This window comes from Pristiophorus japonicus, chromosome 19 (assembly GCF_044704955.1).
Source record: "Pristiophorus japonicus isolate sPriJap1 chromosome 19, sPriJap1.hap1, whole genome shotgun sequence".
NCBI classification, from domain to species: Eukaryota; Metazoa; Chordata; class Chondrichthyes; family Pristiophoridae; genus Pristiophorus; species Pristiophorus japonicus.
The window spans coordinates 95963995-95977278 of record NC_091995.1 but is presented as its reverse complement, the minus strand read 5'-3'; the positions used below and the strand labels follow the sequence as shown (position 1 = coordinate 95977278).

General features: G+C 49.6%; 1 protein-coding gene across 4 annotated transcripts in view; it reads left to right on the top strand.

Moving 5' to 3' along the window:
• The window catches only part of LOC139230074 (trinucleotide repeat-containing gene 6B protein-like), a 173362-nt gene that overhangs the window by 129535 nt on the left and 30543 nt on the right, over positions 1–13284 (top strand). For all 4 annotated transcript variants that reach the window (XM_070861869.1, XM_070861870.1, XM_070861868.1 and 1 more), the window contains 3 exons: positions 666–1004; positions 2183–4618; positions 11547–11731. In XM_070861869.1, coding sequence (XP_070717970.1) covers positions 666–1004; positions 2183–4618; positions 11547–11731 — 2960 coding nt within the window. The remainder of the gene's footprint in view (positions 1–665; positions 1005–2182; positions 4619–11546; positions 11732–13284) is intronic.

Below are 13284 nucleotides of genomic sequence, written 5' to 3'. Positions count from 1 at the left end.
ACTCTCAAATCATAACCCATTTATCTGATTTGGTGGTGTTGGCTGAGATAAATGAAAGAAAGAACTTGCATTCATCATGCAGCTTTAAAGACCACAGGACAACCCAAAGGGCCTTGCAGCAAATGATGTCGTGTTGGGAGTGTAAATCACTGTTGTGACATTGGCCAAGGCACTGAGAAACTCCCTGCTCTTTCAATAATGCCATGGGATCTTTTGCATCCACCTGAACAGGCAGACGGGATCTCGGTTAAAAGCCATATGCAGAAGACCGTGCAGCACTCCCTCAGTACTGTGTTGAAGTGTCAACCTAGATTATGTGCCTGGAATGGGGTTTGAACCCACAACCTTCTGACTTGGAAGTGAGTGCTACCCACTGAGCCAAACTGTCACTTAAGATGGTTTTCTTTAATGCCAGTGGACCCAGCAGTGTTGACTCTTGTCTGCCATGCTGCCAGGCGCTCCTTTGTCAATTGCCTTCATAATGTTGAAAACTTCAATTGAATAAGCCAGCTGCATGATTCTGTATTTCCTCTTACCTGATAAAACATCACCGGTTATTCTTTCTCCTCCTCTAACCCTGCAGAAATTAAATAAATGTTTTTTCTACATTTGTACATAACTGAGTTTGTCTCCTAATAACTAACTGTAAATATGTTTTCCCCTAGTGCCCGAAGCGACGAAGCCAAGCCTAAGCCAGCCTCCAACTGCCACCCCAGTTGGCAGCGTCCTAACACCAGCCGGCAACGGTGGTAACAATGCCAAAAGGGCGGTGGCCACCAACGGCCAGCCACAGAACGCCGCCCGCTACCTGCCCCGTGAGGTGCCTCCTCGATTTCGCCAGCACGAGCACAAAGTGTTACTAAAACGTGGTCAGCCCCCTCCGCCTTCCTGTGGGCTTCTTGGAGGTGGGGCGGGGCCTCCTGGGTTGCCGGGATCAAACCCTGGCACTGCACAACCATTGACACAACCCAACGGTCCGCTGCAGCACGGCAGCACACCAGTGGGTAAGTAGGTCATGTTCCATTTCACCGCCCCCTTCAATGGTTCGATGGGAACATTTTTAACCAAAGGCTGCTCTACTAGAACAGATGACATTGAGTTTCTTTTCAGTGTTCCTTAACCAATTCTCCATTTGCAAAATGACCATAGCACTATGGCAAGGGGCAAGCACTTGCTGTGATGCTGCAAGACCCTGTATGAAGCCTCCTCGTTCAATTCCAGCGAGCGCCCATGAGGAGTCTGCTGGTGTTACTTTCCTGAAGTGTGGTCATGCAATGAGGGAGGGAAAAGTAGTACATTGCATGTGTATTGTGCGTGTGGTTGCTGTGCAAGCTCGGTTTCCCTACCCGATGGGATTTGTGATCTCCGCATCAATGTGTGGAAATCAGGAACTTCGTCACTGGCATGGGACAGAATCTGGGTATGGGGAGAAATTCTTCCTGCAGACCTGACTCTACCTGCCCACCGGAGGAACACTTCCATGCCATGCTCGCCGATCTCATGACAATGGTTGCAAGCTTTTTTTTCTCCTGAAGGAGGAGTGGCTATCGCTGATGTACAATTCCACAGACACTGACTGCCCTTCGGTACCTCACCCCAAATCTTTTTTTTAATCCTTTTTATGAGCATTGTTGTTGAGCTATTTGACCCAGAGGCCATCCTATCCTTCGCCAGCAAACGCTCTCCAGCAAAGGCCACTAAATAGTAATCGGGAACCTGAAACTGGAGAGCAATCAAGAATGGAAAGCTTGTAAATTTTTCCTCCCATGGGCACTGAGGCTAATTGTCACCCAAACTGCTGCCCTGACTGAGATCTGCTAACCCTGCGCAGACCAAAGATCTAGCTTGGGACCATGTGGTCTGCATAGCTCCATGTAGAACCAGACCACGTCCTGACCCACTTCGCCTATTAAATTACTAGTGTTGTTTTGAAAGGCTAAGAAATGAATCTTATTTGGTACTTGGACGTGTTTGTGCATCTGTAGTCAGTTGCTTATTTTACTTTTATTCCTTCCTTTTTTTAATTGTTGCTAAAGATAAAATATCCGATATTCTAGTGTCAGAGAGAATTGATTTTTGAAAATCCGACCTAAATATAAATGTAGAATTTATTTTTTTACTCACAAGATGTTATTTATTAACAAGGTGGTGATGATTCATGTTTTGCTGCTTTTTTTTGCAGACGCAAACCCTGGGGGTGCTGGTTCAAATTATGCAAATTCTGCTTGGGGTTCTGGATCATCCAGCACTGACCTCAACCACGGCTGGGATAAGTTAATCGTAGACGGGTCTGATATGGAGGCTTGGCCTTGCATCACAGGCAGAGACTCTGAGTCGGCTTCGGAACACGTAGACAACGAAGGTGCCTCAACCCTCGGCTCCGAGAAGAGCTTGCCACCTGGGAGTGGCGCTGCCAGGAGCTGCAAAGGAGCTGCAAACCAGTTCGCTGCTGGGAGCGGAAAGAATGAATGTAAATTGGGGGCCTGGAACATGGGCCTCGTGCCTAAACCCAGTCACGCATCTTCCATCTCTTCGGAGAGCAAAGACGGACTTAGCAATTGGAAAAACTTGAGCAGCCCCGATGGAGCTGGCCTTGGGTTGACCTTGAACCCAAATATCAACCCATCGGCCTGGCCAGTGTTGGGCCAGGAGGGCACTTCTGGAAAAGGGACTTTGGAGACGGACATTTCGAGCTCCAGTGCACAACTTAGTGCAGTAGGTCAAAGCCCTAGGGATCAGGACGGTACTTCTGCAAGCGCCTGGGCAAAACAGTCAAAAACGGAAAATGCGGGTGTTGCATGGAATGCTTCTGTTGGAGAACAGCCTCAAGCTCTTAACACTGATGGACCAAATAATGGCGACACTAACTCTTTGAATGCAAGCTCGCAGAGCACCGGGAACCCTTTGCAAAATAAGGGCGTGTCTGATACGACAGGGAATGGGACCTGGAACATGCCCTTAGGAATGGGTTTGGGAAACCCCTTGGTATTGAATCAATCTGTGAGCACTGAAGCCTCATCCGAAGGCAGTATTAGAGGAACTATGGAGGGACGGGGAGCTGGGGGGACTTGGAATACAGTTTGGGGGTCTTCGGGAACTGACTCGATTTCTGGACAGAATGGTACAGGAGCTGATGGCAATAATGGACGCAATGGCGACGAAGCAGCAAAAACTGGCTCTGGTATGAAGCAGTTACTGGTGAATAGATCAAGAACTGAATCTTGGGACAATAATGGCGGATCGTGGGACTCTGAGGCACAAGACCCCAGCAAGGCAAAAAACTGGGGGAAAGGGAACCGAGCAGCACATGGTGGTGCTCAGGGTTTGTGGGGTCAACAGCCGGGGACTGAGAATCGCTCGGAAGGGGAGTGGGGTGGCCCTCCTAATGAACAGAATTCTGGCACAGGCGGATGGGACAATCACAGGGTAAACCCCCTCCCGGAAAACCAAGGAGAGAGCGCCCAAATTTCCAACTGGGTAAAGGCCTCTAGTTCCACTGGGAGTGACTCGGGTGGCCGCAGCAACAACAACAAAAAGGGAGGTTCTGAAAACCACCCAGCGGGACGGCGCTTGAACAAGACCGAGCCCCCTGACCAAGAGGAGGTATTGCAAACTGTAATAAACAGGGCTGATCTGGACCCACGAGTGTTGTCCAACACTGGCTGGGGCCAGACTCAGATAAAGCAGAACAACATGTGGGACGTTCAGGAGTCCCCCAGGAACGAGAGGCGCACTGACAAAGGAACAGAAGGGTGGGAGAGCACTGTCGCTCAGAGCACTAACTCAGGGGGCTGGGGCGAAGGGCCCAGTCAAAGCAGTCACTGCACCTCTGGGTGGGGAGATGCTTCGCAGTCTTCAAACATGGAGTGGAAGGACTCCAAGAGTCCCAGTGGCTGGGTGGACCCAAAGAACAGTCAAGGTTGGGGAGGTGGAGCACCAGAGGAGAAGACTCCATCGTGGAATGATGGGCCGAGAATCAAGGAACCGGGTTGGGCTGCGAGACAGCAACCCACCCAAGGTTGGTCCGCCAATAATGGTTGGGGCGATGGAGGCGGACAGCCAGCTGAACAACCAAAAGCGGGTGGCTGGGACGGTTCGAACTCGCGGTGGGGGGAGAGTGGTCGTGGGGATGTCGGTTCTTGGGGAGGTGGCGGTAATTCTAATGCCAATCCCAATCCGAGAGGTGGGTGGGACGACCCCACGCGACACCAGGGGTGGGGTGAGCAGTCCAAAACAGCCACCCCGAATTGGAACAAGCAGCAAGATGTGTCCGGCTCTTGGGGTGGTCCGTCCGCTGGTAGCCGGCAGTCCGGACCTGGTTGGGGCTCGGCGCCTGTGCCACCTATGGCACCAGCACCCGTGCCACCTGCGCCCATCCCAACCGTGCCAAAGGAAGACGAGCCTACTGGATGGGAAGAGCCTTCCCCGCAGTCCATCTCCCGGAAGATGGAGATTGACGATGGCACCTCGGCCTGGGGAGATCCCAGCAGCTACAATTACAAGAATGTGAACCTGTGGGACAAGAACTCCCAAAACGAGGGCTCTGGAAGTGGGCCGAATCCACGGGAGCAGAATGCATCCAATGCGGTTACAGGACGAGGCTCCACATCAAGTTCTGGTAAGTCTCCCAGATATTTGTACATTCTTCTGCCTTTTATACAAGCAAACCCTGTGGTTTCAATTCAGGGGCGCTTCAGTTTATGGAGATATAGAGGCTTCTTCTGATCTTAATTGGTTCTTGTATTATTCCAAGCACGTTCAGCTGCCAGCTCCCTGATATTGCAGTGGATAAACACACAGTCAGGTCCCGGAAAGGTCCATGTTTAATTCCCAGTCTGTGCATGTTAACTGATCCCAGCCAGGTTGGCATTTAGGACGTGATAGTTTTGACGAGGGAGGGCGAGACTTGGTCAGGGTTCCAGGTCTGGTCCTTAGCCAGTGACCCTTTCTGGAAAGTGCATGTGTGCAGACCTCCGGTGAGGGCAGGACTTGGAGGGCCAAGTATGCTCTCTGTGGCTGAATAGTCTGCCAGTGCTTGCTATCTAAGCTCCCGCACGGAGCGTGACCACTTGGACAATGTATCGGAGAGCAGCCAGCAACTAGAGGTCTCTATTCCAGTCCAGAGATGGTAACGAGCAGAACTCTCGTCAGTTAATGCTAGCGTTTTTTCTTATGAAGTAAGTGTTGAATATCTCAACATTTTCTTGCGGTAAAACAGAATAGACCCTGAGGAGCAGGACGATGCTGAATCTAATTAATCAAAACCTTCATTATCTGTTTGGGCTTCCAAGTTTTGGGTTGGGAGATCACTGACGCAATGTACTGTGTATCTCGGGAGCTTCCTGGTTGCTGAGTGACCCCACTAGTCAGTGAGAGACTGAGCCACTGTGGACGGGGAGGATCCCAGCTCCGAATCCTGGCCTGCGCTGGGTTCGTGGATCTTGCCGGGTGCAGCAGCTGGTGCACTGCGATCGTCTGCAGTGCCCCTGGGCCAGGGACAGGATCATCCTGAGCCATGATCTCCATACGGAAACGCCTTGTCCGGAAACTGTGTGTCAGCAGGCTCGCTGATTAGGATCACGTGGGAAGGGTATCCATTTTGGCCAGGTACTCCGAAATGTGCCAGATCCTTCCGGAGAGAAGAAAAGTAACCTTTGTTGCTGTGCATAAGCAGCTGCTATTGCCAACATTGAACCAGTGCAGCGGTTTCAACATGGTGAAACATTTGCTTCAAATAGGTGCCAGTTCTGAGTCCCTGATTCGCCTTAACATTTCAGTTTATTGGCTGCATCCACTCAATCTCCTGTGTTTTGGGTAAGTTCAAAGTTACACTCTAAACAAAGCAGCAATGTTTTACTTTGGAGTAGAGAGACTGTTACTAATTGTTTTGTTGTTTGCTGATAACTGCTGTCTGTGCTGGGAGGGAGGAGAGGAGTAAAATGTATCTTGGAGTGCATTTACACAAAATTTAATGACACAGTGAAACACTGATCAATTGTAGCCTTCTGGCTAACTATGCACAAACTGGAGATGGCGTGTGGGATCTTCCTGCTCGGTATGCCCCAGTCTCAGTGAGCAGTGCGTTTACACAGAGTTAGCAGAGCAGCATTTATTTTGCTATTACACTAACTATTAGTATCTCGTTCTCCACCGCTGGTTTTCTTCATTGTGAAGCTGCTTGTTACACGTGTAAATGGATGCCAGCGTACCTAGAGAGTCCCTGACGGCAGTGGGAACGATACTTTCACAACTGAATCTCTCAGTGCTACATTATCATTGTGTACAGTTGTCTTCATGTTTTGAGTACATGAGCTATAAGCCATCGAGGCATTGCTGCGCGCAGTGTGTACATTTTCACAAACTTTCAAATGGATTTGGATGAAGGCCATTTAGGACTGAGATGAGGAGGAATTTCTTCTGAGGGTGGTGAATCTTTGGAATTCTCTGCCCCAGAGAGCTGTGGCGGCTCAGTCTTTGAGTATATTCAAGACAGAGATTGATCAAACTTTTGGATTCGGAATCAAGGGATATGGAGATCGGGCGGGAAAGTGGAGTTGAGATCGAAGATCAGCCATGATCTCATTGAATGGCGGAGCAGGCTCAAGGGATCGAATGGCCGACTCCTGCTCCTATTACTTACGTTCTTTAGCTCACTTGATCTCATCCATCCAAAATATCAACCCAGTTACATCAATCCCACTAAATGTGTACAGTGAGCTGGCCTCAACCACCCTTCCTGGCAACATGCTCCCCAACATGGAGTCTACTTTACCCATCTAATGGCAGCCAAGCACAGAGGAAACTCTTTGCAAGTTCTCTTCACTTCCCCATGGAAATCATGCGAATTCCTGACTCTTAATCCAGTTTTACAATCCCACACTTCCATCTCATTCCCCAGCTGATCATCCCTGCTGTTGGATCAGTTTAATGTGCTTTATCTGCTTCAGTCGCCTTCTAAAATAGATATACTTCCAGCTTTTTTAATAAAGCGTTAATTGTGACTCATTTAATTGCTTTCTTGACAGCTGTTCCACACATCTCGTGGTGAGGGGGTTGCCTCTCCTAATCTCTTGGCACGTTGGAGTTTTGTTAATTTTGTATTTGTGTCCCGTGCTCTGATTTGAGAAACTGCAAACTAGTAATGTGCTTTTTTTTTTCCTGCCTGAGTAATGTGCTTTTTTTTTTTCCCCCTTGACTCTCCCCTCGTCTTCTGTTCACATACGACGGAGTTCGTGCCCTGCGAGAGAAGTTGGCAGCAGGTGCAGACTGATGCCAGGAAGTCCTCGCTGCAGTGTGCGCACACACACACACACTGGCTTCTTTGTGTCCAACAAGCTGCACCTCCCCTTGCTGGGAAAGGAATCTCTGGATTCTGTACGGGGGCTGCAGTTTTATATCTGTTTACACTGACCAACAGATAAGATCCTGCTTTTGGAATTTTAAGTTCAAGCGCATGATTTTCATGAAAATAAAAAAAATTGAAAGTTTGCGTCCAGCCTGAGTCGCTTGACGATTTGCTTTGGGGGTTTTAACAAAACACCACGGGAAATACTTCTAGCCTCTTCCTGCTGGTCTATGGAAGATCACTTTTCAATAACCTTTATTAACATGGCCTGCTCTCTTGGCTGCAGTGACCTGACGTTCCCTGCCACATCGCTCACAACTTTGAACTCAAAACACACACACGCAAAACCCTCGCATTCAGCTGCCTTTGCAAAATGGAAAATGGAAAGATCCTATCTTTCTTGTAAGGTGTTGCCTGCAGTATTTCTTTTTACAATAGTGCCCATTGCAAGACTGAATCTGGAGCTTGATTCCATGGGGATACTCGACTTCAGTTCCCTGAATATCAGCATTCTGCAGTGCAGTTGTGATGCAGCAAACCGAGCCTGCTGCCCCCTCACAAAGGCCAGCGGTAAATGGGGCACGGTTGCATTTATACCACTGCCATGCATGTTCTTTCCATTGCTTCCTCTTTGGTGTCATAAAAACAGAAGAATTAAAGAAAAACACTTGCATTTATATAGCGCCTTTCACGACCACAGTTAGGAGCAGGAGTTGGCCATGCAGTCCCAAGTCTGCTCCGCCATTCAATAAGATCGTGGCTGATCTTCCATAGATTCACAACCTCTGAGTGAAGAAATTTCTCATCAATTCTAAATGGCCAACCCCTTATCCTGAGACTGTGACCCCTGGTTCTACACTCGTGTCCTCCCCTTCTGCTGACGGCACTGATTTCTGGAATGTGGATCTATGGGCACTGGCCACCCTACAGTACCTTGCACAAGTGGCTGTTCCTCATTTATGAACCTAGATTGATCGATTGGGTATCACCGTAAAGACACGTCCTGCGTCCTGTCCCTGCCTGATATCCACACTCTTAACCAGCAGGATTTACCTAGATAATGATCGAGCGCAAGCACCCGGGCAGGTTTTACGGGATTTTAATTCTCTTCCCCAGCACTGAGACCGATTGGAGTTTTCTTACTAACAGCCGGGCTGAGGTCTGATCATTCGACACCGGCCACACGTGGGACTTGCCTGGTCTTTGCAGCTCGGGCAAACAAAAGCTAAATATTCCGGATGCTGAATCTGAAATAAAAACCGAAAATACTGGGAACACTCAGCAGGTCAGGCAGCATCTGTGGAGAGAGAAACAGAGTTAACGTTTCAGGTCGATGACCCTTCGGCAGAACTGGAAAATGTTAAGCGATGAATAGCTTTTACAGTGGGGGTGAAGAGCAAAGAGAACTCTGTGATAGTGTGGAAGTGATTAAATGACACACGAGATGATGCGACAAGTAAAGAAACAAAAGATGAATCTAGCGGAGTTGTAAATTGCAACGGCAGAATAACTGGGGTGCGGGGAGGATGGAAGATCTTGTGCTGCTTTCCTTGTTATATTTGTCTTATTTTTTAATAAGTATTTTTGTTCAAATGGAGAACGCTGACCTTTATCGAGGTATTGGCTCAGAGTTAGAGAGGAATTAAACCAACATCTTTATGCCTCTGCCTATTAACGCGGGACACCTCAGCACTTTGCATTGCTTCGCGTCTCTGTGTGAATGTTAATACAGTTCTCTCAGATTTCAGTAATACCTCCCGTCCAGCATCCCTGACATGGCTGTCAGCACTTGTTTGTTGAATAAAACGTTTTCGCGATCTGACCGCAATAGGACCTTTCCCCTCACTCTTTTTTGGGGCAAGTCACCAGAGTCACACTGGCGGGGGGGAGGCGGAGGAGAGTCACACTGGCGGGGGGGAGGCGGAGGAGGAGGAGGAGAGTCACACTGGCGGGGGGGGAGCTGGAGGAGTCACACTGGCGGGGGGGGGGGGGTAGCTGGAGGGGAGTCACACTGGCGGGGGGGGGGGGTAGCTGGAGGGGAGTCACACTGGCGGGGGGAGCTGGAGGGGAGTCACACTGGCGGGGGGAGCTGGAGGGGAGTCACACTGGCGGGGGGAGCTGGAGGGGAGTCACACTGGCGGGGGGAGCTGGAGGGGAGTCACACTGGCGGGGGGAGCTGGAGGGGAGTCACACTGGCGGGGGGAGCTGGAGGAGAGTCACACTGGCGGGGGGAGCTGGAGGGAGTCACACTGGCGGGGGGAGCTGGAGGGAGTCACACTGGCGGGGGGAGCTGGAGGGAGTCACACTGGCGGGGGGAGCTAGAGGGGAGTCACACTGGCGGGGGGGGGTAGCTGGAGGGGAGTCACACTGGCGGGGGGGGGTAGCTGGAGGGGAGTCACACTGGCGGAGGGAGCTGGAGGGAGTCACACTGGCGGGGGGGAGCTAGAGGGGAGTCACACTGGCGGAGGGGAGTCACACTGGCGGGGGGAGCTGGAGGGGAGTCACACTGGCGGGGGGAGCTGGAGGGGAGTCACACTGGCGGGGGGAGCTGGAGGGGAGTCACACTGGCGGGGGGAGCTAGAGGGGAGTCACACTGGCGGGGGGAGCTGGAGGGAGTCACACTGGCGGGGGGGAGCTAGAGGGGAGTCACACTGGCGGAGGGGAGTCACACTGGCGGGGGGAGCTGGAGGGGAGTCACACTGGTGGGGAGGAGATGGAGGAGGCAAGTCACACTGGTGGGGGGGGCTAGAGGATAGACCTATGCCCCCATCAGAATGGGCAACACTCTCTCAAATGCCAACAAATCTGCTGAGTTAACGGGAGAAGATATTGAAGATTATCGTTCTCTCTCATCTCCAATCTTCGCTGTACAGAACATAAAAACCCCAAAACTCCTGTCAGCAGTCAGAGGGTTTCTTTTCTTTTCATCGGACCGAATGATTTGTAAACCGTCACTTTTTAAATGGATTCTTGAGTATTGCATGCAGGCCCCCTTTCCTGGGCCAGAGATACGCCACCCTGCCCACATTGGGTAAGGGCAGTATTGGGCTTGCTGTGTTCTGTATTATTCAATAGTCTGCCATTGCCTCACCTGCTAGGCTGCACTTCAGGATGGTCGCTTGAGCAGGTCGCTTGAGCAAGCCACTTGCCAGAAGGCTGCTAGAGTACGTGAAACTGTGTCCAAGTCCCTCGGAGAGGAGGGGAAGGTAGATTTTATACTTGTGTGCTGCATTTAGTCTTTTTTTTGATTTGTTACTGGGTAGCAAGACTTTGTCAAAAAATGCTAACATGATGTCCCTGTTGGATCTGGAGTGGAAAATTGGATGCAAATCGGTATCGTCTGACTGCGACCTCGTCACTGAGAGATTAGAGCTCAATCATTTATACTCTATGATGTACTCCATGTGCGTGAAGCCCCACCAGTGGAGCAACAACCATTTGTGTGAAATATTCCCAAGAAAGCACGTTTTAAAATCCACTAAAACATATTTTATCAATTGCAAGGGAGGTCATTTGACAGCTGCATATATTGGGCGTGCTTTCCAAACGCAGCTTGCTCACTGGTTATTTCTGTTTTTTTATTTGGAAATTTCCAGAATGACTGGTTTCAGTGTCGCGACAGTCTTCCTGACTACTCATAACTTGTTAATCATTTCTGGTTTCTAGATCCAACCAGTCAACGGGTAGTTGAGTAACCTAATGACATCACTGAGGCAGGGAATCCCCGATAACCTGCTGTTTCTGTTTACTTCAAGATCAATTGAAGTACTGAACAGAGAATATTTGTAATATTTTAATTGCTAGTTTTAAAATTCAAACCAGCCCAGTATTTAAGGGCTGATGACCAATATTTTTATGTACCTTATACACTGTCTGCTTTTGAGTGTACCCCTCTCTCCTAGCTGGTTTTGTTAGAGATGGAATCAGTTGATCATTTCCTACAGGGGTATTTCTTTTCTCCAGGTTTTTTCTCCACTCGCTCGCCGCACTCACTGCCACACTTTTGACAGTAGCCGACTTAGGATGGACTCGGGATCAAACCTGAGCCCTTCTTGTTCTGTGTCTGTTGTTCACCCCTTTCGGATAGTTGGGTGACCAGGGAGCTGTATTTCCACAGAGGATTTTGAGTTACTTTCTTTTGAATCTTAAAATTCTGCCGAGGGATAAAATGCTGAATATATCTTTTTTTTTTTTCCTTCAGGTTCAAAATCTATGCAGGATGGGTGGGGAGGTGGTGATCGACCTGCTGTGGCAAGTACCCACCCCCCAAGCTGGGAGGAAGATGAGGATGGTCCCATCGGCCTGTGGAACAGTGCCGGCACTCAGGAGAGTAATTCACCCTACAACTCATCGAACTGGTCCTCGGGCGGGAAGAAAATTCACAAGGTAAGGATGGGAAATTCTTACAAAGATAAACAGACGGCGAATTATCTTTCACTTCTGAGAGCCTGGTTCAAGTCCAGCGTCCAAACACAGGCTGTGAGGCGTGCCAATTTGTCCATGGCTGCGTCGGCGATTCCAGGCATGGTGCGGCTTGTGGTAGGTAAACGAGTAATGAAGTTTGTGTGACTGAAGCGGAATTTCTGATGAGGTCATACAATAGCACAAATGTATTGCCTGCCAAAGAAGTCACACGGGGAATAAACAACAGGGGATTCTGGAACTACACCGGGTCAGTCAGCCTCTGCAAGAGAAAGATCGGTTGGCATTTCAAATATGGGCTCTGTCGGTCCGTCCCAGGGTCTCGCCTGAAATCGTCACCTAACTTTCCTTTTCAGGCACTGACCTGCTGTGCACTTCTGGAATTCTCGGTTTGCAGTTCAGATTTTCAATTCCCAGTTTTTCCCTGTGTACAACAGCCCGAAAACATGCCTGGTACAATTTTACTTTTTTTCGGTGGGGGGCTGGCAGGGGATCAATTTTGAGCGATTAATAAATTGGATTATATTTTTTAAAGCATGACATGAGGTTGTGCAGTTACTGAGACAGCTCACAGTTACAATGTGGTGCGGAGATCGAGGCAGGACTTTGTGACAGAAACAACCACTGAGTAATATCAGTCCTTGTCCTTTAGAAAGTGGGGTTCCAACACAATACAGGACATTAGTCAGGTTGTCGTCTGCGGGATTCTAGTTCTGGTCACTTATTTCTATTGCACGCTTGTACCACGCTGGGGTATATTGATTACATTTTACCATTGTTCTATAAAAATTGTAAATGCATGAGTTGCATCATCATCATGCGAGTCTTTTTTAACTAGCCCCCTAAGGCACATGGCCGTCGGTCAATAATCGAGGTCCTGCGCAGGCTGCTCACCACCTACCGCAGCGAATTTAAAGGGCCCGTGAAGGGGGGGCGGGAAAGGAGGGGTGGGGGGGGGATAGGGAAAGGAGGGCGGGGGGGGGGAGGGGAATGAGAGGGAACATTGGCCACAAACCAGGTGGGTGAACGTTTGCAACAGTGCAAACTCTGCCTGGCTTCCAATGGTCCAGTCACCACTGGTATTTACGGTCATGAAAACCCTGTGGGTTTTGAACAGAATTGTAAATACGAAAAGGCTCATTTAGGCAGGTCTGTCCTTTTTCGTCACTGTGTGCAGGACTGGCTCATGATTATTTTTGAAGTCAGCGTGACTTGTTCACACCAGCAGTACTGCTGCAACATGCACGCTTAGGATCACAGCAGGCCTTGTCCAGATTTTGTTCCGGTTTAAGCTGCTGTGGGGATTGGGAGATTGCAGTGGCTTGCCATCATATCCTTTCATCTCTGTGACCTGGAGCTGTGCGAGTGCAGCATAAACTGCTGAGCTGAGCAGTTCCCTCTCTGCTGGCAGTCAGAGTGCTCCAGTAGGATTTTTATTTTGTTAGAATTTATAATCAAGAGTAGTGGGCTGGCTGGACCCACAATGCTGGGTGTAGTTCAATCTAATTGACACTAAA